This window comes from Rhamphochromis sp. 'chilingali' (genome assembly GCF_963969265.1).
Source record: "Rhamphochromis sp. 'chilingali' genome assembly, chromosome: 2".
Lineage (NCBI taxonomy): Eukaryota > Metazoa > Chordata > Actinopteri > Cichliformes > Cichlidae > Rhamphochromis > Rhamphochromis sp. 'chilingali'.
This window is the reverse complement of record NC_137930.1, coordinates 42063736-42086878: the sequence shown is the minus strand read 5'-3', so window position 1 is coordinate 42086878 and position 23143 is coordinate 42063736. Positions and strand designations below refer to the sequence as shown.

General features: G+C 40.9%; 1 protein-coding gene across 1 annotated transcript in view; it reads right to left on the bottom strand.

Moving 5' to 3' along the window:
* cadps2 (Ca++-dependent secretion activator 2) overlaps positions 1-23143 on the bottom strand; it is a 201793-nt gene that overhangs the window by 53609 nt on the left and 125041 nt on the right. Inside the window, exons 14-18 of the mRNA XM_080875386.1 lie at positions 22288-22389; positions 16213-16276; positions 15161-15284; positions 14800-14900; positions 94-250 (exon numbers count right to left, since the gene is read on the bottom strand). Of these exons, the coding sequence (XP_080731512.1) occupies positions 94-250; positions 14800-14900; positions 15161-15284; positions 16213-16276; positions 22288-22389 (548 nt within the window). The remainder of the gene's footprint in view (positions 1-93; positions 251-14799; positions 14901-15160; positions 15285-16212; positions 16277-22287; positions 22390-23143) is intronic.

Here is a 23143-nt window from a genome sequence, read left to right as displayed (position 1 = left end):
CATTTCCTGTAATGAGCTTTAGCAATCAGCTCAAAGCAGTCCTGAGCTTTAGAGAAGGCCTTAAAAAACGTGTTCAGAAAAACCAAGACCTACGGTCTGTTCGTAGAAAATTGTTGAAGAGCTGAAATAGTGGGAAGCTATTCCAGGAATCGATCGACTGGACCTGAAGAGCTGCCTCCATGTCGGCTCTGTACAGAGACAGAAACTTCTCAGCATGTTCAGCCATCAACTCTGGCCAACATGAAAAAGCCTGGAACAGATGCAGATGAAACGAAATTATATCAGAAAAACAGATAATGCAATCACAGAGTGTTCTTTTGGTTTTAATACATTGATTTCTGCTCATTTTAGATCAGTTCTTTGTGTCTGTACTCATTCCCAGTAGTATAATAGTGAACCCTGTGACTAGTATTACTAGTGTTACTAGTATCTCCCATTTTGACCTTGGGACTTCCAGGCCAAATTCGGCACAGATGTTTCTATATACTATGCCGGCCACTTGGTTATGGCGTTCCATGTATGCCCGAGCAAGTAGTCGGTCGTGGTCATCTTCCTCATGTGCTCGTAGATATTCATCGTCTCATCCTAGACTGTGATACTACAACTCAAAAGTGTCGGGCCTCCTTCCGCTTAGTGTACAGTCTCAGGATACTTGGTGGTTGCAGCTTTCATAGCAGCCTCTTCCTCTACATCCCAGGACTCTGGGCTTGTAGCTTGAAAGATAGAGACCATCCACAGGGCGAGGGGGGAATTTATTTTATTTTAAAATATGGTTTGTTTATCATGAATTTGTCCACTGGATAAGAACTTTGGTGTGGCTTTCTTTAAATGATTGTTGTTGTTGTTTTTTAAATGCAGAATATTTACAATGCAGTGAAAAGGAGTTGCACAAGAGGATAATATTAAGTGGGAGATCAGCCAGTCAATTATCATTTATATTTTATAAACCTTTTTGACTGTAGCTTTATAGAGTTGCAAAGTAAGTATGAGGTGAAAGTTGAGGAGGATATATGTGGCAAAAAGTAGAGGAAATAATGGAATGGAAATATTATTTATATGTACACTCATACAAAAAGCAAAACCTACAATGTACATAAACATCTAGAAGAATCAATGTTTATTTTCAGAAAACCTCAATGTAGTCTATACTGTAACATCCTTACAAGACTTTAAAATAATATAAAAAGAAAAATCCAACAATCAGATGTCACCCTGTGAGCAAGCACTTTGGCATCAGTGGGAAGGAAAAACAGCCATCTGCCTCGACCGGTTTGGGGTTAAAGTAGGGAGATAGGACAAAGGACATGCTGTGAAAGAGGGCCAGAGATTAATTACTTAAAGGACTGTTGGTAACGTCACATCACTTGATCATCTTTTTGATGTTAAAAATATGACAACAAAATTATTCCCCAAATATAGACAGAGAAAAAGGATTCACATTTTTGTTTTTGTCTGCCAACTTTCCAAGGCTAACCACAATTCTGGTAATAATACATAAACACACACATATACAAACAAACACACACACATATTATATACATATATATACATATATACACACATACACACACACCCCTTGTGTGCGTATGTGTGTATATATGTATATGTATATATGTATATGTATATGTATATATGTATTAGGGGTGCAACGATATTCGTATCGATATTGAACCGTTCGATACAGTGCTTTCGGATGCTGTCTGTGTTGAGCGCTCAGTGAATCTGCGTTCGACTACTCCGCCTAGGCTGCACTGTCGAGCGCAGATCCACTGAGCGCTCAACACAGACAGCATAGTCAGAAGGAAGAGCGCAGGGCAAGCTAGCAAGACAGAAGTCAAGCTCTCCTTGCAACATGGACCTCCCCCACCCTCATTCAGATCTGGCGTTTGGAATTATTTTGGTTTTCATGTGACGTATGACCCTGAAGGTAAGCGAGTCATGGACTAAAGTAAAACAGTATGTTGGATGTGCCACGCAATGCTCAATTACATGGGTGGGAGCTAGTGTGTTAGCGCAGTTAGCTCGTTAACGTGTTGGCCGTCTAGCCCCATGCACGGAGCGATCGGCGGTAGCTCGTTAACGGAGATTTGCCGTGTTGCGGCGTTAAGGTCATTTCAACGAGATTAACCTGAAAGCACTAGTGGGAACACAACGAATATGACTGCACATTTATGCCGACATCATCCTAGTGCAAAGACAAAAACAAGAAGCATGCTACTAACTTTAGCCGAGTCATTTAGACAGCTGTTAGCACATGATTCTCCTTATGCTGCTGAGAATATAGCCCAGAAGAAGCGGATAGTATAACTTTTATTTTGGAAAGAGACATTTCTCTGTAATAAACTCTCTTTTCCAAAGATGAGTGATTCCTCAATCAGATACAGGGCTCGCAAAATCGCTAGCCCGACGTCCTGGGGCTAGCGATTTTTTCAGTTGGGCTACCAAAATCTTTCTCTTCCCTGCCCGTCGGGCTATTGTAGGAAGGAAAAATATATGTCAATGCTTTTGCATTCTTTCGGAAATGTAGCTGGGTAATTATGTCATTGGCATCGGTGAGCCACTGTCAATATGTGACATATTGAAATCGCGTTTGAATTTGCGCTTGTTTTTTTGCTTTCACTTTGCAATCGTGCGAACTGTGTATAGAGAGCGACAGCACATAATTTGTGCACCAATTCCTCTGACATCGTCTTATTAATCGTTAGCTTACTATGCAAACATGACAAGTGAAATCTCCCGCAGCAAGCTTAAACATGTGAGAGGTTGATCGCGCAGAGAATCGCTGAGCTTATGTGAGTGTGTGTGTAAAAGTAGCAGGATATATATTTTAGTTCTGCTGAGCCAAATAAGACAGGTCAGGGTGAAGAAGTGACAGCCAAAGAAAAGCTTACCACAAAACGGAGAAGTTATGACAAATCAGACGATAAGGCAAAAAGAAAGTGCAGCTTTATGGTTTCATGGACAAAAGAATTTCTGTGGCTGCAATATGACGAGCTATATAACCGGGGCTGCACATAAGTGGTCCGCAGGTGCGCATTCGCTGTCAAAATAAAAAACACGCACAAGGGTTAGGGTTAAATTTAAAAACTGTACTTTTGAGTTAAAATATATATTTATAATTTTAATAAATGACAAATTAAAAAGGCATGAACATTTTTTTTGTATCGAAAAAATATCGAACCGTGACACCAAAGTATCGAACCGAACCGTGAATTTTGTGTATCGTTGCACCCCTAATATGTATATATACATACACACACACACACACACACACACACATATATACACACATACACACACACACACATATATATATTTATATATATCATTCAGTCATGCTTCCTTGAATGATTTGATGCCTTTTAGTCTCTTTTTTTCATTTAATTAACAGAATTTATTCACAGGCAACTTGAATGAATACGGCGTCAAGAAATCATTCGACATTAATTGTGGAAGAATTGTCAGCCTGTGTTTTCATTTTGCAGTTTCCAGCATCAAGAAACTGAAAAGGAACATTTGAAATATCGCCTGATTCTCCCCTCAAGGTCACAAATACAAGGCATTACCATGTCAAAGGAGCTTGCAAAGAAAACCGTCTGGACTTCTTTAAGTTGCTTGAAGACGTTTTCAAGCAACTTAAAGAAGTCCAGATGCTTTTCTTTGCAAGCTCCTTTGACTACGATGACCTGGATGACTGAGAACCTTCACAGACATACGGCATTACCATGTCATTTTTTTCTGGCATCTTACATATCTGCCTCATCTTCCTCTGTTGAACAGAAAAACTGACCTCAGCGCATCAGCATATGATTTGAGGCTGGATGCACTTTTCTCTCCAACTTCATGTAGCTATCAACAGCAGAGGTCGACTTAGCGAAACAACCTTTGTTCACTGGACTACTACACAGCCTTGATTCTCTTCAGTTAGCTGAAGAAACCTGTGTTAGTGAGTCGTTAAAGTTTTCACAACAGCACCTGTGGGTTTTTTGTTAAAACACTTAATCGCTTTACAAAGAACCAGCAGTCACAGTAGTGACCTTGGCTCACATCTACTTTTAACAGGCCAACTTTACTTTCCTAATTCAGTTTTAGTCATCAAACATTTTAAGAGACATTAGCCCTTTCACACATAGTGGTTACTACAGTGGACAGCTATTCAAAGGCTGTATTCTTGTATTTGTGTCAGTGTTGATGGTATACTTGCACATAAACCACTACACTGGACAGTGATGTGTCACTCCATACCCTGCCACCCACTGGTCCTTCAATGTTACTATAGATGTATGACATGTCTCATTGTAATTTTTTTTATGCCTAAAGATGAATAAAAATACTTAAGAAAACAATGCTGATTGAGGTTGTCATAATTCATGCATGACAGCCCATATGGAAAAGATACATATAAATCTTATAAGGTTTGTATCGGTCTTGTGTGAAGCTTGTATGAAAAGCATACAAAAGTGAAGACAGATATAAGATCCCTTGAAAAATCATATAAATGAAACTTGTATGTTTTGGATAATTACTAAAACAATATATGAAAGTGGCCACTTTCATGAGTAAATCATATAAGCCTTATATGATTCACTACATGAAGTAGGCCACATCTGATGCAAGTCTTTTATTAGTTTTTTCTATTTCTTTTCCATATGGGAGGGTTAAACACATGGTAAGTGGATTAAACATAGTTTCTAATAAAATAACTCCACTTCCTGTTTTTGCTAGATACAGGATCTATTCCAGATGCTCAACTGTTTGAGTGGTTTTCTAGCCAAACAAATGCATGCAGGTAAATGTGATCAGAATGATACTAAGGGTATTTTTTGGCACCACAGGAGAAATTGTTATAGTAAGTGATAAGGTCTGTTTGGCAGACTAGGTTGCATTTGTCCCAAAGATACAAGATTTAGGTCAGGGTTTTGCACACGGTAGTTCTTCCACCCAAAACTGGGGAAAACTAGGAAACTTTTCTTTCTACTTTTAGGCAACACATTTGTGTTGTTATTTTGGGTTTATACTGCTAAACTGATAAAGAGATGATTCATTCTATGAGTGTGAGGCAGACAGATTTTATAACCAAAGAGTAAAATAAACCAGTAACTTAGAGATACGATCTTATATGAGCCCTGAAAAGGTTAAATGCACTGGTTCTTATATAGCGCTTTTCTACACTACCGGAGCACTCAAAGCACTTTATACAACATGCCTCATTCACCCATTCACACAAGCACTTTTTTCTAAGCTTAAGTGTCTGACATTTACACGCATTCATAGTTGGAGCTTTAAGTTGCTCATCACATTATCATCTACTAATATTTTGCTCTGTAAAAGATACAAAAGTTAACTACATGGCAGAGAAAAGTGAACTGTAAACAAAAAGTATTTGCCCGCTTCCTGATTTCTTTTTTGCATTTGTCATATTTCAGATGTTCAAACATATTTTAATATTAGACAAAGATAACCCAAGCAAATAAAAATGCAGCTTTTAAAAAATGATATTATTTATTAAGGGGAAAAAGTTATCTAACCTACTTGGCTGTAAATGAAAACCTACAGTAGGTTTTCATACTTCCAGTATGATATGCAGGAGGATAATGATTCAAAAAAATAACAGCAAGTCTGCCTCAGAATGGCTCAACAAACAAACAAACAAACAAACAAACAAACAACAAAAAAAATGCAAAAGGAAGATTTTAGAGTGACCAAAGTCCAGGTTTAAATCTGACAGAGATGCTTTGGCATGACCTTAAACAAGCCATTCATGTTTGAAAACCCACAAATGTGGGTGAATTAAAACAATTCTGCATTATTATTAAAATACGGTGACACATCTTTCTCATTTCTCTACACTCTTCCATACAGCACAATGGCCAAATTGCTGCAGTAACTACATTTTGATTATAGTTACAGTGGGGCAAAAAAGTATTTAGTCAGCCACCGATTGTGCAAGTTCCCCCACCTAAAATGATGACAGAGGTCAGTAATTTGCACCAGAGGTACACTTCAACTGTGAGAGACAGAATGTGAAAAAAAAATCCATGAATTCACATGGTAGGATTTGTAAAGAATTTATTCGTAAATCAGGGTGGAAAATAAGTATTTGGTCAATAACAAAAATACAACTCAATACTTTGTAACATAACCTTTGTTGGCAATAACAGAGGTCAAACGTTTACTATAGGTCTTTACCAGGTTTGCACACACAGTAGCTGGTATTTTGGCCCATTCCTCCATGCAGATCTTCTCGAGAGCAGTGATGTTTTGGGGCTGTCGCCGAGCAACACGGACTTTCAACTCCCGCCACAGATTTTCTATGGGGTTGAGGTCTGGAGACTGGCCAGGCCACTCCAGGACTTTCAAATGCTTCTTACGGAGCCACTCCTTTGTTGCCCGGGCGGTGTGTTTTGGATCATTGTCATGTTGGAAGACCCAGCCTCGTTTCATCTTCAAAGTTCTCACTGATGGAAGGAGGTTTTGGCTCAAAATCTCACGATACATGGCCCCATTCATTCTGTCCTTAACACGGATCAGTCGTCCTGTCCCCTTGGCAGAAAAACAGCCCCATAGCATGATGTTTCCACCCCCATGCTTCACAGTAGGTATGGTGTTCTTGGGATGCAACTCAGTATTCTTCTTCCTCCAAACACGACGAGTTGAGTTTATACCAAAAAGTTCTACTTTGGTTTCATCTGACCACATGACATTCTCCCAATCCTCTGCTGTATCATCCATGTGCTCTCTGGCAAACTTCAGACGGGCCTGGACATGCACTGGCTTCAGCAGCGGAACACGTCTGGCACTGCGGGATTTGATTCCCTGCCGTTGTAGTGTGTTACTGATGGTGACCTTTGTTACTTTGGTCCCAGCTCTCTGCAGGTCATTCACCAGGTCCCCCCGTGTGGTTCTGGGATCTTTGCTCACCGTTCTCATGATCATTTTGATCCCACGGGATGAGATCTTGCGTGGAGCCCCAGATCGAGGGAGATTATCAGTGGTCTTGTATGTCTTCCATTTTCTGATGATTGCTCCCACAGTTGATTTTTTCACACCAAGCTGCTTGCCTATTGTAGATTCACTCTTCCCAGTCTGGTGCAGGTCTACAATACTTTTCCTGGTGTCCTTCGAAAGCTCTTTGGTCTTGGCCATGGCGGAGTTTGGAGTCTGACTGTTTGAGGCTGTGGACAGGTGTCTTTTATACAGATGATGAGTTCAAACAGGTGCCATTCATACAGGTAACGAGTGGGGGACAGAAAAGCTTCTTACAGAAGACGTTACAGGTCTGTGAGAGCCAGGGATTTTCCTTGTTTGAGGTGACCAAATACTTATTTTCCACCCTGATTTACGAATAAATTCTTTACAAATCCTACCATGTGAATTCATGGATTTTTTTTCACATTCTGTCTCTCACAGTTGAAGTGTACCTCTGGTGCAAATTACTGACCTCTGTCATCATTTTAAGTGGGGGAACTTGCACAATCGGTGGCTGACTAAATACTTTTTTGCCCCACTGTATGTCTTACATTGTTAAAGTAACCAAAGCATTACTGTGACCTCTGCCCCAAAACCTACGGCCTCACCACAGACAGTAATTACTTCTTATTTTATCATTTACACACTCAATTTTATAAGAAAAAACTCAGTTTTACCAGAAAAAAAAAAGATGTGTAACCAGTAAAGCCAGTAAGTATTTTGTAACCACAGGCCATACTATGAAAACTTTACAGGCTGGTGTAATGATGTACAGTGGAGGGGAGGATAACTGCAAACAGCAAACTTGCCTCTCTTCCCTTCCCATGACAGAATAAAGGAAAGGGAGAAAAAGAAAGGAGCCAAATAAACAATCATGCTAAAACAGTTTTCTGTTATATAAAAAAAACAAGTCAAAGTGTTGTTTAAAAACAAGACTGTTTTTATATCCATCATATTCAAAATGGACTTTTACGTGATGAAATGCTTCATTCACTGCTTTAGTTTCCTTAGATAATCCCCCCAAACATATTGAAGAGTCAATCTTTAAACAAAAAGACTCCAGAGAGAAAAAAGCAGCATTAGTAAGAACTGATTTAAACACTAGGTTGTCACTCTGACATCTCTGTATAGAAACAGCAACAACACAAACTAGCAAGGCAGTAAGCATGCCATCCAAAGACACAGCAACTGAGTAAACAATTATTAATTTCTAAATTTAAGCTGTGACAGCTTGCGATGGTCTGAAAAAAAAAAGGCCTCTAATTTGTAGTTAACATCACATCTGAAGCATCCACCAGTCGCCATGGCAGCGGCAGAGCATGGCTTGTTAATAATAGTGCAGAAACAGATGCCTGAGTGCCATGCTGCCACTTAGGGCTGATTAAAAACACCACATCTCAACACCTAGGATTGATCAGTTTTACACTGTGGCATAAAATTCTATGTGCATATGGGGTGTGGGCGTTGTTTTCATCGTGCCTCTACTGCAGACGTTAATGCAACGCAGCCATTTGCCATGTCATCTGCCATTTTAACATGAGCTGCCAAACAAGGCAAAGAAAAGAAAAGAAAAAGGAAGTGCTGTGAAAGTGATCAAGAGACATATGAAATGATCAAGTGACATGTGGCATCTTTGCCACTACCACTCAGATGACGAAAAAACCCCTCATAGTTCGAAAAGAGTTTCAGAGTTACGCTTCTGCAGTTTGAAAAGACTTGTTAGCGAGACGTATTCTCACAACACTGAGAACACACAGCTTTGAATACTTTAACATACACTACGTCAGATGCAGTCGGCTTTTAAGATTTGAAGAACTTACTAGTTTCATAATGCTTCTTCACTATATAATGGATAATTCTGGGTGCAGTTTTTTTCCGTTGATATCAGCATCGGTGTGACATCCAAGGCCCTAGAGTGGCACCAATTGATAGTTTTTAGGTCAACCATTTCTTCTTATGCCAATTATTTTATTTATTTACTCAATGATTCAGACTTTAGTTTAGATTTTTGGAATTATCCATTTCTAAATTCCTTAAGCTTAAAACGTTCCTTTTTTGCTAAAGCATATAGTTAGGGCTGGGTCAGGTGACCCTGAATCCTCCCTCAGTTATGCTGCAATAGATGTAGACTGCTGGGGGATTCCCGTGATGCACTGAGTGTTTCTTCTTCAGTCACCTTTCTCACTCACTGCGTGTTTATATACTTTTCTGCATTGAATCGTACTTGTTATTAATCTCTGACTCTCTTCGACAGCATGTCTTAGATCCTGTCTTCCCTCTCTCACCCAAACCAGTCAAAGCAGATGACCGCCTGGTTCTGCTGAAGGCTTCATCCAGGTAAAACCTTCCTTCACACTGTTGCCAAAGTGCTTGCTCATAGGGGGTCATATGATGCTGGGTTTTTCTCTGTATGTATTATTGTAGGGTCTACCTTACAATGTAGAGCCCCTTAGGTGACTGTTGTTTCAATTTGGAGCTGTATAAAAAAATTGAATTGAATTAAGAAATTTACAATACAATTTTATTTATATAGCACATTTAAAAACAAGGTGTATGCCAAAGTGCTTCACAGAAACCAAATAAGAGCAATAATAAAATAAATAAAATAATATAAGTACAAATAGAATATACTAACAGGTGGGAGACATAACTAACCAATGATACCAGGCATTGTAGGCACGAGCCGAAAGGCTGAAGGCAAGGCTAAATAAATACGTTTTTAATCGAGATTTAAAAGATTGAATTGAATCAGACGCGCGGATAGCTTGAGGAAGATTATTCGAGAGGTAGGGTGCGACAGCGGTGAATGCGCGGTCACCTCTGGTCTTAAGGCGGGATCTAGGTCGCACCAGGAGCATTTGGCCTGCTGATCTAAGCGCTCTCCTAGGGGTATAGAAGCTGAGGAGATCCTTAAGATAGCTGGGCGCGGTGTTACTTATGATTTTAAAAGTGAGCAATAAGATTTTAAAATCAATGCGATGTTTAATGGGGAGCCAGTGCAGGTCGGAGAGAACTGGAGTAATAGACTCAAACCTACCAGTTCCGGTTAAGAGACGCGCAACAGCGTTTTGAACAAGCTGCAGTTTGTGAATAAGGGCAGAATGGAGACCAGTATAAAGGGAATTACAGTAATCTAATATTGATGTAACAAAGGCATGGATACGTTTCTCCAGGTCCTTACGTGGTATGTAGGGCTTGGCCTTAGAGATTACACGTAATACAATACAAAATACTACATAGAGTGCACTATACAGGTCATCGGATGTTCAAGATGGGCTTTACATCTTCCAACAACTGCTCACACTGTCAAGGCAATACACCAGACAATTATATCCACGCTCTTTGGTTCTGTCCACCAGTGCAGATGTTTTGGCGCGAGATATGTGAAGACTTATCGAAGTGTCTGAAATGTAACATTCCAACTTCCCCCTTAGTGTGTTTGTTGGGCAGCTTAGATAATGTCACTTCAGAAAAGAATATCGCCCATATGATCTTCACTGCCCTATGCATAGCCAAGAAAACAGTCCTCATGAACTGGAAAAATAAAAATAATCTTAATTCTAACCAATATAGAAATTATCTATTAGATTACATTAGTCTTGATACAGCCTCTGCCACCACATCAGATCAATTGCTCTGGGCTCCTTTGATCAGCTCCATCACCTAGTGGGGGTGGGGGGTCATAGTTTGGTCCCGCCTTCACTGTTGTGATTGGTGTGGGGGTAGGGACAGGCTTAGGGCGTCGGGGGGTTCCCCGGAGGCATCTTCCTTGGGGGGCTCAACCCGGGGTAGCGGTCATGTCCGGTTGGGGGCTCTTTTGGCTCTCGGGTGACTGTTTCCTCGTGGCTGCGTGCAGCGGGGCTAGGGGAGGGTCTGTGCTGACGGACGTGGGTTACTGACCTGGTAGCCTGTCTGCCCCTGGGTGGGTCCGGGATGGGCGTGAGGTTCTGGGGGTGCTCAGTCTCTGGGCTGGGGCCCTGGCCGGGCCTCGGGGCCTTGGGTCCTGGTTGGTGTGTTGCCGAGGTTGTGGGCGGGTGAGTGCATGGGGGCCCATCCCTGGCGCAGGGTGCCGCCGGTGTGTCGAGCCACCTGGGGGGCTCTTCAACTGGTGGGGGAGATTGTCACACCTTGCAGGAGCTTTCCTCTCCTCAGGAACTCTCTGCAGGAGGGGGAGATACAGGAGAGGTGGAGGAAGATCTCAGCCTGGGCGTCTATTGTCTCATGTAGTCTGGAAGATGAGTGGATGGTGGGGTGGGTGCAGTTTTCTCTGTGGTGGGGTTGGGTGGACTGTCCCGGGCTCTGTGGGGCGCTGCTGCGCTGGGCCCCGGTCTGGATGGGCCTGGGCCCCCTTTCCCTGGCGGGTCGCGGAGTATGGGAGTGCCTACTGGGGTCAGCGGGGGAGCTGGCACCAGGGAGAGGGGTCACCTGCCCCTCCCTTCCTTCCCTCCCCATCTCCAGCTGCCTCCCTCTTCCCGCTCCACCACAACCACCCACACATGCAGGACCTTGGAGTAGGGGTATGTCACCAGGGTGCAGAGGAGGCTACCCCCCCCTCTGTCCCCTTCTGGCTGCCTCTGCCTCAATTTTATCCCACAACTTAGACATTCACATTACTCACACTCTCATTACACATACATATAGGATCTTGGGGGTGGGCACGATACACGGAATCCAAAGTACCATCAGGGTGTACACCCCACCCCCGGTGTCGTTGCCCACCTCTCAATTTTAAATACACGTAGACATTGAGGGCTAGCAGGAGGGACTATGCGCTTACCTGCTGCTCTCTGGCAGGTAGCTCCATGCCCTCCTGGGTTTTAAATGCACCTTAGAACACACATGCATCAACACTACAATGAGCGGGTGGAGGGAGGTTTGGAGTCTTCTCTCACCCCCATTCTCTGCGGCCTGCTGGAGCGGGGGGCTAGGAGGAGGAGTTGGCTGTCCGACTGCGGTCTGGAGTGTGGAGCCTTCCTGCTGCTGCAGAGTCGGGGCGGTCTGCCTCTCCCCACCGCAGGGAAAAGGGAAACACCACCTGGGTCTGGGTGCAGTTCCCCCCTCCAGGGGCAAGGGTACCTAGACCCGGTTCGTAGAGTATGCTTGGGGAGTGTGATCGTGTGTACAGCGTCTCTTTATGTCTGTCTCCACGTTGGTTGAGTGTTGAGTGAGTGCATATGAGACCATGAGGGTGGGAATGGATGTTTGTGTCTGTGTGTGCCTGTATGTCTGTGTCTATATGTCAGGTTGGGTATCAGACGCCACCTCTCTGGGGACATCTCAGGCCCTCCAAGGTTTGGAGGCCTATCTCCACCCACCACCACTTCCCCTGCCAGTGGCGGACTCCCTCAGGTGTCGGTGCGTTGGTGGTTCTTTGTGTCTGGGGTGGGCGTCCGGGTACACACCGGCTCACTCCTTGGCGGCCGCTTATCGGGGCCTGGAGCCTGGGGCTCGCTCAGGCCACTTCGGAGGTGGGGTGCCCCCGGCCTCTCGGCCTGGGGCTCGGTCACTCAGGCACAGCTGGCTGCCGGGCGCGTCACTGCAACTCCCCCTGGCTTCTGCTCCGCGGCTGCTGAGTGGGCCCTCATCTGGGACTCTCCTCAGCTCTTACTGGGACAGTGGCGCGGCTGCCCCTCTTGTTGGTCTTCCTTGGTCTCTTGTGTTCTGGGGGCCTCTGGATGTCTGGAGTTTTGATCTCCTCCATACCTGCTTCACGCCCTGGAGGACGGGGCTGTGGCCCCCCCACACTCCCTAGCAGATCGTTACATGAAGAAACCTTTGGAATGCAAGCATGCTGATCCACACAGGTATGCACACAGGTGTACACACGGGTATTCACAGACGCGGACTACAGCTTTCTTGGCTGCTGCCTCAAAGCACATTGTGCGCTGTCTATCTTGCGTGCTGCACAATATCGTTTATTATTTAGTATCTACTGATATCTACTGCTAGCTAGTTTATTGTGATGGTGCTGTTTTTTCTATTATGTTGCTCTTTGTTGTTTGCGTTCTCTTCTTTTTTTTTTCTCCATACAGGTGACCCAGGTGTTTTGTTTTTTTGTTTGTTTTTGTTTTTCTTTCTTTCCCCCTTCTCACCGTCTCTTCTCCCCTTTGGTTTTCTTTCTCTCCCTCTCTTTCGTTCATTCTTTCTCCCTGTCCTATCCCCCAGTCATGTCTGTCCCATTTGTAGCAACTGAAAATAAAATAAATTCATAATTATAATAAAGGTCAATCAAATGGACCAATATGGCAAGGCCATGATGATCCACTTGGTAAAATAAATCCGCTTGGCATCTTTCTTGGCCTTAAGACAACAATTCTGATGGCTAAAGATCCAAACGGGACACAAAAAAAAAGAAAAAAAAAAAGAGATTAGACGTAATTGATAGAAGCCAGATTTAACTACAGAGGACACATGTTTGTCCAGCTTGAAGGAACTGTCCAAGACAACACCCAAGTTCCTCACAGTGTCAGAAAGGGAGTTGGCAAAGGGCCCAAATACACCAGTTAGTTCAGCCCGAGGGATGGGAGTATCAAAGATTACAATTTCTGTCTTCTTATCATTTAAAATGAGGGAATTGCTCAGTAGCCAGTTTTTAACTTCACTCATACAATCAAAGAAGTGTTGCAACGATGACGCGACATCCTCAGCTAGTTCAAAATAGATTTGAATGTTATCTGCGTAAAAATGAAAGGAAATATTATATTTATCAAAGATTCGGCCCAAGGGTAACAAGTATAAAGAGAACAGCAAAGGACCCAGCGCAGACCCCTGGGGGACACCAGAGGTGACAGGGGCAGTGGAGGAGGAGTAGATAGGATTTAAACCAGCTAAGGGCACTGCCCGTGATGCCCACCAGATGCTTAAGCCTCATTAAAAGGACATTATGATCCACCAAATCAAAAGCAGAGGACAAATCAAGCAAAACTAAGACCACAGGGTGCCCTGAGTCAGCAATTGAGAGAAGGTCATTAAAGACTTTCAGTAATGCAGTTTCCATGCTATGGCGTGGCTTAAACCCCGACTGAAATTATTCCCCAATATTATTTGCATCCAAATAAGTTTGGAGTTGGGAGTGAACAATCTTCTCTAGGACTTTAGACAGAAATGGGAGTTTGGAAATAGGACTAAAGTTAGCGAGATCATTCTGATCGAGGAAGCTCCTTTTGAGTATAGTTTGCACTACAGCGTGTTTAAAGGCAGCCGGAACATAGCCCAATAACAATGACAGGTTCATTAGTGATAAAATATAGGGCCCGATAATGTTAAACCCTTCTTTAATAATGCGAGATGGAAGAATGTCATGAACAGCGTTTGCATTTTTCAGGTGATCAATTATACCCCTGAGAGTGGGCAGTGAAAGTGGATCAAACTGATTGAGGTTAGTGGAGCATCGTAAAGCTGGGGCCTGACTCATCACAGTGGGGTGCGAGACTCTTAGAGATAAGATTCTGCCTGTAAAATGATTTAAAAATCCTTCACAAAGAGCTAAGGAAGCCAGTCTAGGCATTACAGGACAGGGATTAATCAATGAGTTAAAGGTTTTAAATAAAAAATGTGGATTGTGACTGTTATCTGTAATGACAGCCGACAGGAAACCTGCCTTAGACAACCTAACAGATTTCTGGAATTCCAGGCGGGTCCTGCGAAGGATGTCAAAAGACACCTGGAGCTTATCTTTTTTCTTTTAAATTTGCATATTTTTGTCACTCAACACATTCTGAGGTGGGAAAAAAAGGACCTTCTTTGAAATAAAAGTCAAAAGTCTAGCAGTCTTTTAAATTGCATCTGAAGTCCTAATGTATTAAAGACAGAAAAAAAGGAATAAAATACCTCAGAGTGATGTTCTTCATTCTGTTGCAAGACTTCGATGCAGAGCTCTCCCAGCCTCATCATGTCCTCCAGTCTTTTCTCTGGAGGTACCTGATGTTCCACTATGTGGGAAAATTCCATAGCAAAGAAGCAGAAGCCATTGCAGATTAGTTTTACACTCAAACATGACTACAGAACATTTCAGAGAAGCCTCTGTTGTGTGTACAGTATGTTGGGTTCTGGGTCAAACCCTAGTGATCACTAACAAATCTATCATTACGTTATTCATGATCATCTATCGTTTACTGTGATCCTCTGTTCTCCCTTCAAGCACCACCCTGAAGTGACATCTTTTGGTAAAAATCAAGCTATAAACTCTCACCCTTGATTTTAGCATATTCAATCAACTGACTATAGTTGATTTGAGCTGCTTGTTCCAGACACCTCTGCACCAGTTTCTTCATATCCTCTGGAGGAACAGGGGTAGTGATGTCTTTCATCAAAACCTGAAAAAACACACATCTCATTTAGGTCTTCTTAGAGCTCAAGAGAAGCCCCACTGTATGGCTTGTCAAACCTTCTGTGTGTCAGATGCAGCCAATCAGAATAAAACCGGTGGTCAAACAGTAGGATAGCCTCCTTGGACATAGAGCCACATAAAGTGGGGTGTTGAGCACCAGAGTAAAAATATGACGTGAAAATAAGTTGGATAAAACTTGATTTTAGTCAGGATAAAAGTCAGAATACTTTCTGGGTGCTGTCATGTTGAGCTTTATTTAAATTTCCATGTATCCATCCATTTACATTATATATAATATATACATTAGGTGAATGTGCAGTAGTAGCATGTATGCAGCAAGCAGGTGAATTCTGTACATTAAGTGAATTAGATTCACTTAATTAATTGACTTACTTGAACAAAGATTTGTTCAAGTAAGACTGGGGTTAGCTTTCTTGCCTTTCTAGCAGCATAAGTCTTCTTCAAGTCTTATTCCCTTGAAAACTGGTCTGTACTTTGTCTGAAGACATTGATAATCACTTGAAACCAAATTGCACAGATACGTGATTAAACTGATTCTAAGACAGCTGATAAACAAAGGCAACACGCTTTCCTTTTCTATACATGTATGTTACATGTTTCATGAAAAAACTGTGCAGGACATTTGTACAGTGGTGCAAAAAATATTTAAGCCCTTCCTGATCTCCTAACTTTTTTTGTATGTTTGTCACGGTTACAGTAAATGTTTCAGATGATTAAAAAAATGTAAATATTAGACAAAGACAACACAAATAAACACAAAATGGGGGGTGTTTATTATTAAGTAGAAAAGAAATACAAACCTGGATTATGACACATACAAAAAAATCGGGGCAAACACTTTTTCACACCACTGTGCTGTATGTTAAAATATGATTTAATCAGAGGCCAATTACCCGTTCCTGAAGGGAGAGCGTGGCCTTTAGGGCCCCATCTGGTCGTCCAAAGGGAAAGCAATACCTGCAGATGCAAAACGTAGGCAGCCACTTAGAAACAATCTCAAGGACAACTTCATAGAAAAAAAAAAGAAAAAAAAAAGAGAAGAAGAAGAATAGGAAAATGCGTTCAGTGGCAGAAAACGGTCAGTTGGCAACAGATGGCTGCCTGCTCTTGTCTAATTACACTGATGAAGGAAGCGTTTCTCACCTACAGCTCCATCGGAGTACAGATGAGGCAGTTCATGCAGGTTTCTCGTTGTTAATTGACAAGTGAACAGTACTTAATAAACAAAGGCATGCAGTCACACAGGTCAGCCATTTATTAGACCAAAAAGAAATACAGGCAGATGTTTTGCTCTGCTAACAGAGAAGAAATTATGAAACTCACTAAACTAAACTAATATCACATCGGACTTTGTTTAAAGATTCAATTCATACTTTATGTCACAAATTCATGATGTTCATTTAAAAGAAAAATCAATCTCCACTAAAGACCAAAATGCTCAAAAGGCCTGAAATGTCTTTGATAAATACGTATTTTATCTGCATCGGCAAGCAAGCTTCTGACAGAAAGGAGACATAAGTGGTGATAATGTTTAAATGAGTGAATATGAGATATCTGATTAAAGAGAAAATCGGCAGAATTTTAGTCAGTCAATTCTATTTTAGTCAGTATGGGAAAACGAGGATTTTTAAGTGCTATAGTAAAAATTTTATAAAAAAAAACCAAGACTATTTATGGTAAATCTTCAAAGTTTCTAAGCATATGTAATGATAACTGTGAAATTGTATCTTTATATATTTAATATTTTTTAACATATTTTTAAAAAACCAATGAAAATGTTGTGCTTTTATTTTTAATAGTGTAATAGCTTTTGAGGTATTCATGTTCAAACATATCCACAGATTTCAATCTGGGATGGACCATTTTTCAAGAGACTTGAAAAGTATTTGATATTTGAAGCTAAAATTTCACTGAATCCTCTTTGGACCATAAATGTCTATTTTATTTTAAATAGTTTTTTGGAATTTGACTTTAATGAATAGAGACAATAAAGACAGACAGGAAAGTGGAGGAAGGAGAGGGGAAGACACGCTGCAAAGGGCTGCGGGTCAGACTTGAACCCAGGCCGCTACTTTCTGGCCATGCGGCATATGGCTGCCTGCTCACCCACTGAGCCAAACCGGCGCCCCGACCACAGAGCTTTTACACAAATGGGGGAGGGATGAACAGAATGTTCTAAAACTTGGCTGACAGGGCTGAGACAGAACGACCCTTATATAAATTTAAATGACACAAGGGAAAGAAACTGATGATGTGAAAGATATTTAATTGTTGATGGCACTAGTACAGCACATTTACTGTTATGACATCTACTAAGGGAGTTTCAACAGCGTTTCTCTGATTAACCTTCACAAAGAGAAATTTTACTGAAGTGATGTAAAACATGAGGGTACAAGCATCATGTTATCATCTTTCTGACCCATTCATCCACTCCAACCTCTTCCAATGTTGAAGCACTACAGATGCATGATGTAAGTTAAAATTTCCTTTGTTTTTCTGGTTGAGACAGTAGATATGACAGTGCTAATAAAGGTGAGAGATCGTTTCCAGTCTCAGACATGAAAAGCTCTTTTTCATGTCTGATTTTATTTCATTTCATCATCCAAATATTGTCTAAGCAATCTGTTTTGCTTTCCAAAAACTATGAATCCCACATGCACTTAATAAAAAAAAACAATAACAACAAATAATAACTATGCATTACTATGTACTGGACCAGACAATATAAGTAAGAGACTGCAGGGATTTTCAGGTTTCACTCAGACAGCCACACTGAAGCCTACTGAGAACTTACACTAAAATTACAGACTGTCAGACTAATTTTCAGTTTGTTAACAAAAAGCTGATATTTTTCAAATAAAATAAACGGTGGTCTGCCTGAAAAATGTGAAACTGGAGGAGTAGGACTGATTATCAGTGATTCAATGTAGGTACGGGGGCAAATTTTATAGTGAAAGGAAGTTAAAAGACATTAACAACTCTGACTTAATCCAAACCAAACTGTGGAAATCCATCTCTTTTCTGGGTGACATTTGCATAATCCCTGCCTTGTCTTGGCCATTGTTTATCAGCATTAGCCTCTTGTTTAGGTGAGTTAGTAATGACTCCTGCTGATCGACCCCCTCTTCCCGGCCCCTCCTGTGTTCTCTGGAGCCAGATGGAGGGCCCTCTCAGACATGAAGGGTTTAAAGAGATGGGTTTCAGTACAGTTAATGGCACAGGTCCATTCAGATGAGTGTTGCTCAAGGTCTTGGGGCTGTCGCTTTCACACCATCCTCACAATGTGCTCAAACAGCAGCGGCATTGCTGAATGGCAGCACGCAGATTCAGGGAGGTCTCATCAGCTGCCATCAATACATGTCTTGCACCTGTTGCATGTTGCCGATGGTGCTAAAAATACCCTGACTGCTTTCATTTATGAGAATGAAGATAATGTTTTTATTTTTGTTTTACAAATTTTCGGCATTTTGTTTTTTGTTTTTGTCAATTTATTTTTAAATGCTTTTTTTATTATGTTTTAACACCCCCACCCTCCCACGACAGTCCATCTACATAGTTGGCAAATCCACAATCATAGATTAAGAAAACCACACATTGTAATAAGAATATAAATGATTACAATAGTAATAATAAACAATCTTACTGTGTAGTCCAATTTATGTATGTCTTTTTAAGTTAACCAGTTAGCAACAGCCATCAACTTAACAATTACAGGCATTATTATTTCAACAAGTTCCTCTGAAATAGATGACCTGAACCTAGAAATCAATTTACACTCCCAGAAGCAGTGACAATATGAACAGCACTTAATGTGCAGAGGAGAGCGAGAGCAGTTTATCTTGTGCAAAACAACAGAATGAAGAATCTAACACTGAGTTTCTCTCAGTCTGTTGCATATGAAGGTAGATTTGATCAGGACTATAGCTACCTGCCTGTCATCCCTTACATATTCTGTGCCTAAATCCTTTACCCACTTATGAGGAGAAAGAGAAGGGAGTAGAATACAGAAGGTGCTCCAAGACAAATATCCAAAGAAGCGTTCCTTTGGAAGTTTTGCCTACAACTGTTGGCTCATCTTCAAACAGGTCTCCAAGTACATGAATCCCCCTGTCCCACCATTAATGCTGTCATATAAAATAGGATTGAGCTTTACCACTGGACTTCTATTACGGACATCACAAGTGACCAGACTCCATGGGGAGTGTGGAGAACAACTCCACGAATTAATACATGATTCCTTTTAAAATACGCATGTAGCTAAGACCAAAAACAGCAGGCATGGCAAACCCAGTTGTACAACAGAATTTTAGGCATCTGTGTCTGTATGTAATTGTAAAAGTCTAAGCCTCTGTTTAGGTTTTTTGCCATCCCGTATAAAATTAGAGACGGCCTTTTCTGTATCCTGAATTTTCTTCTTCGGCAAGTACAGAGGATGCATCTGCAGAGAGTATAAAATACGAAACAAAGTGGTAATTCATGCCATCATTCAAGGTCTATTTTAACTGCATGCAATAAACTGGAAGAAAATTGAGCTTCCACAGGTCCACATGTTTGGTGATATTTTAATTCCTAAATATGTAAATCCAGATACTGACCGACTGAAGGGAATATTGTTCATTGTCCCCCACATTTCCAGTAGTGTGGCCTGAGATTGACTAAAGTTGACCTTTTAACGAGTTATAGAGCCTAATTCACTAAAGAGTGTTAGAGTAGCCACAACTGATAATCAAGAGGAGGACAAAAACAAAAGAATATCATCAGTCAGACATTTCTGAGGAGAGAAAAAAAGTCTATTCTAAAGTTATGGAGGGCGACATACAAGTTGTAAAGAGATTCACACATTTTCTTGGAGGGAAACATAAAAGTACATACAGGCCCTCCTTAATAGTTATTGTTTTGTCAAGTGTTAAGGAGGGCAGCAATGTAAAAAACTAATTCCCATGCTTTTTGAGTTATATGATGCCAGCCTAGCTCCTTTGCAATTTACTATGGTCCAGATCTGAAAAATGAGTTTCTTAAAATTTGCCATTTCTTTCTTAAGGAGTGACAGGATATTGACGACATGGTTGATGCCCTTCAGATTAAGTGATAGAATTTTAATATCACTCATATGTATTATTTTTCATGTGATTATGAAATTAGTAATCACACACACAAGAACTGGTGCATAGCACACATGCAGTGTAAAAAAGACTGTCCCTAATAACCCACCCACAACCACAAACTCCAGCTTTGAACAGCCCCACAAGACCCCACAAGAACAGAAACAAATAAACACAGAATGGAATTATGACCTCTTGAGCAAGTGAAGCCAAGATCCGTCCCTCCACCATAAAGAGAGAACCATATACCGCCAGCAGGGGTATCCCACTCATGATGTTAGTTCCCCACACACTCCCACACCCTGGCCAATTGGCAGTGTCAATGAATGCAAACCACAGTAAGTCAAGAATTATTTGAGAATAAAAAAAAAAGCAACATAAAGAAAAAAGGGAGAGACAAAGAGAAAAACAAAAATAATAAAATTCTTAAAATACTAATGTGTTAGTATGGTCCAACACTGCTTACTCATTTTGTAATGCAGTGCACCTCCAAAGAAAAAGAAAAAAAAAAACAAAATCGGCATAGCCTGTTCGTATCTCCTTATCACAAACAACTGCAACTGAGTTTCACTCAGAACACTGAAATATATACGGATACTGTATTTCCTCTCTTTATAGGGTGCTCACGCGCCCCGTTAAATTGCCGTCTGGCCCCTCACCTGCGTTAAACAATCTTGGCAATGTAAATCTTGCTTCCTTGAAACGACAGGTCGCCTTTCTCCCTGCCCGCTGATTGCATTCTGCTTTTGTCACTTACGTTGTGCAGTTTGATGATAGTAGATTGTTGTCGTTTTTCATCAGGGGGCCAAGGCTGAGCCCTGTCGATCGTAACAGTTCTTTGTTTAGCTTCCAGGCCCAGCATCTTCTGAAGCCAGGTTTCAAACAACTAGATTGCCTGTTTTCCTTCTGTGTCTCAAGTTCATTATCAGGATCCGTGACTCTTCCCTCCAACGAGACTGTGCAGCGTATATCATTTACAGTTTCTTATTGGTACTGTTTCGAATTTATATCAGTGCAAGTCAAAAAGCCGCTGGGTCAGCTTTTTGACTTGCACTGACATACCTACAACCATGAGGGAAAATAATGACAAACCTGCATTCATATACTAATGAATAAGGAGTATCAGTGTTTCAATGTGATTGTTACATGTGAAAAATTAATTTGTTCTCAAATGTGAATCATGTATGCAATGTCTGGTGAGTCATATAAAATCTTGTGAAAAAGTATTTCACCCTTACTGATTTCTTTTCTGTTTTATGTTGTATATTTGTCGAACTTACATATTTGAGATCTTCAAATTAATTTTAACATTAGACAAATATTACCCGAATAAATACAAAATGCTAATTAATCATAGTTAATTAATGATTTAATGTAAGTTAACAATGATGAACCACATTATTTTGGGAAAGCTGACTTCAATTTCACAGGCCACACACCCCCCTGAATACTGCTAGACAAGCTAAATCAAGAACTCACTTAAACAGAATCTGTCTGACTAAGTGACTCTAGCTCTTCTGGGAGACACCGATGGGCACCTAAGCTAGCTGAGAAACATAATCTTGTCTCTATATCACAGGTTCCCCTTTCCATAATGAAACTAATATTTAAACAAGTCGACAAAGTCTAAAATAAAAGATCAACACTGATTTTTGGCAGAAGGACAGAAATCTGAATTTTCTATGTAAATGACATTGAACAGTTCATCCACACAGAAGGTTTTGATTACAATTTTAAATTCCATGACTTCCATGACAGAAATTTCATGACCACATAAGTCTTGACACTTTCTAGTTTTAGCTGAAAAAATAAGTCTTCAGAAACAAATATACTTCTATTGGTCTTCAATATGAAGGTGTTACGTACCTAAAATGTGTGATCTGGTTCTCCAGCAGAGCAATGAGACGACTTCTGATTGCCTCAAACTGCACTTTTTCCTCCATGGTCACTGTGCCTATCCCATCAGGCCTGATGAGAACGAGAGAGAGAGGGGAAAAAAGAGACAGACTCATGTTTACATAATGGTGACAAATTACTGCTTGACGGTGGGAAGCAGCTGGCGTTTTTAGCATGACCAACTGATAATGAATTGTGGAGTCTAGATTTCATGTAAAAAGCTACGTTCAGAGTTCGCCACAGGGGGTAGCTCTGCATGCTTGATTTGACATTTGAGTCTTATGTCTAATGCCCTTCCTGACACAATCTTAAAGGACCTATTACTTGCTAAGCAAATATGTAAACTACTACACTATACATTATAAAACTAAACTTGAAGCTTGAAAGCTAAGCTTGTTGTTTCCCTTCTACAATGTGGTTAGCATTGTGAAAGGGTTTATTTTAATGCAAATCAACATCTTTTCTTAAATATAAATTGGTACTTTTGGTTGCTAACCCTAGTAGTAAGTGAACCGCACAATACTAAAAGAAGTCTCCTTAACTCAACTCAGCATGAAACTAAAGTGCTAAAGTGCTTCACAGGTAAAAAAAAAAAAAAAAGGAGATCAGGAAGAATACTTTTGCAAAATCTTACCAACATTAAGACAGTAAAATGTTCAAGATAAAAAAATAAAGCTGAAAATAAATAAAGTAAGCACAATAAGTATCACCATGACTAAGTTGTCTTCCATTTAAAAAAGACAACTATCCATCTACTGTCCTGCAGCCTCAACTTCTGGATGCCAGATGGAGATGGGTGCCAGGTCACCTCAGGTATAAATGATCT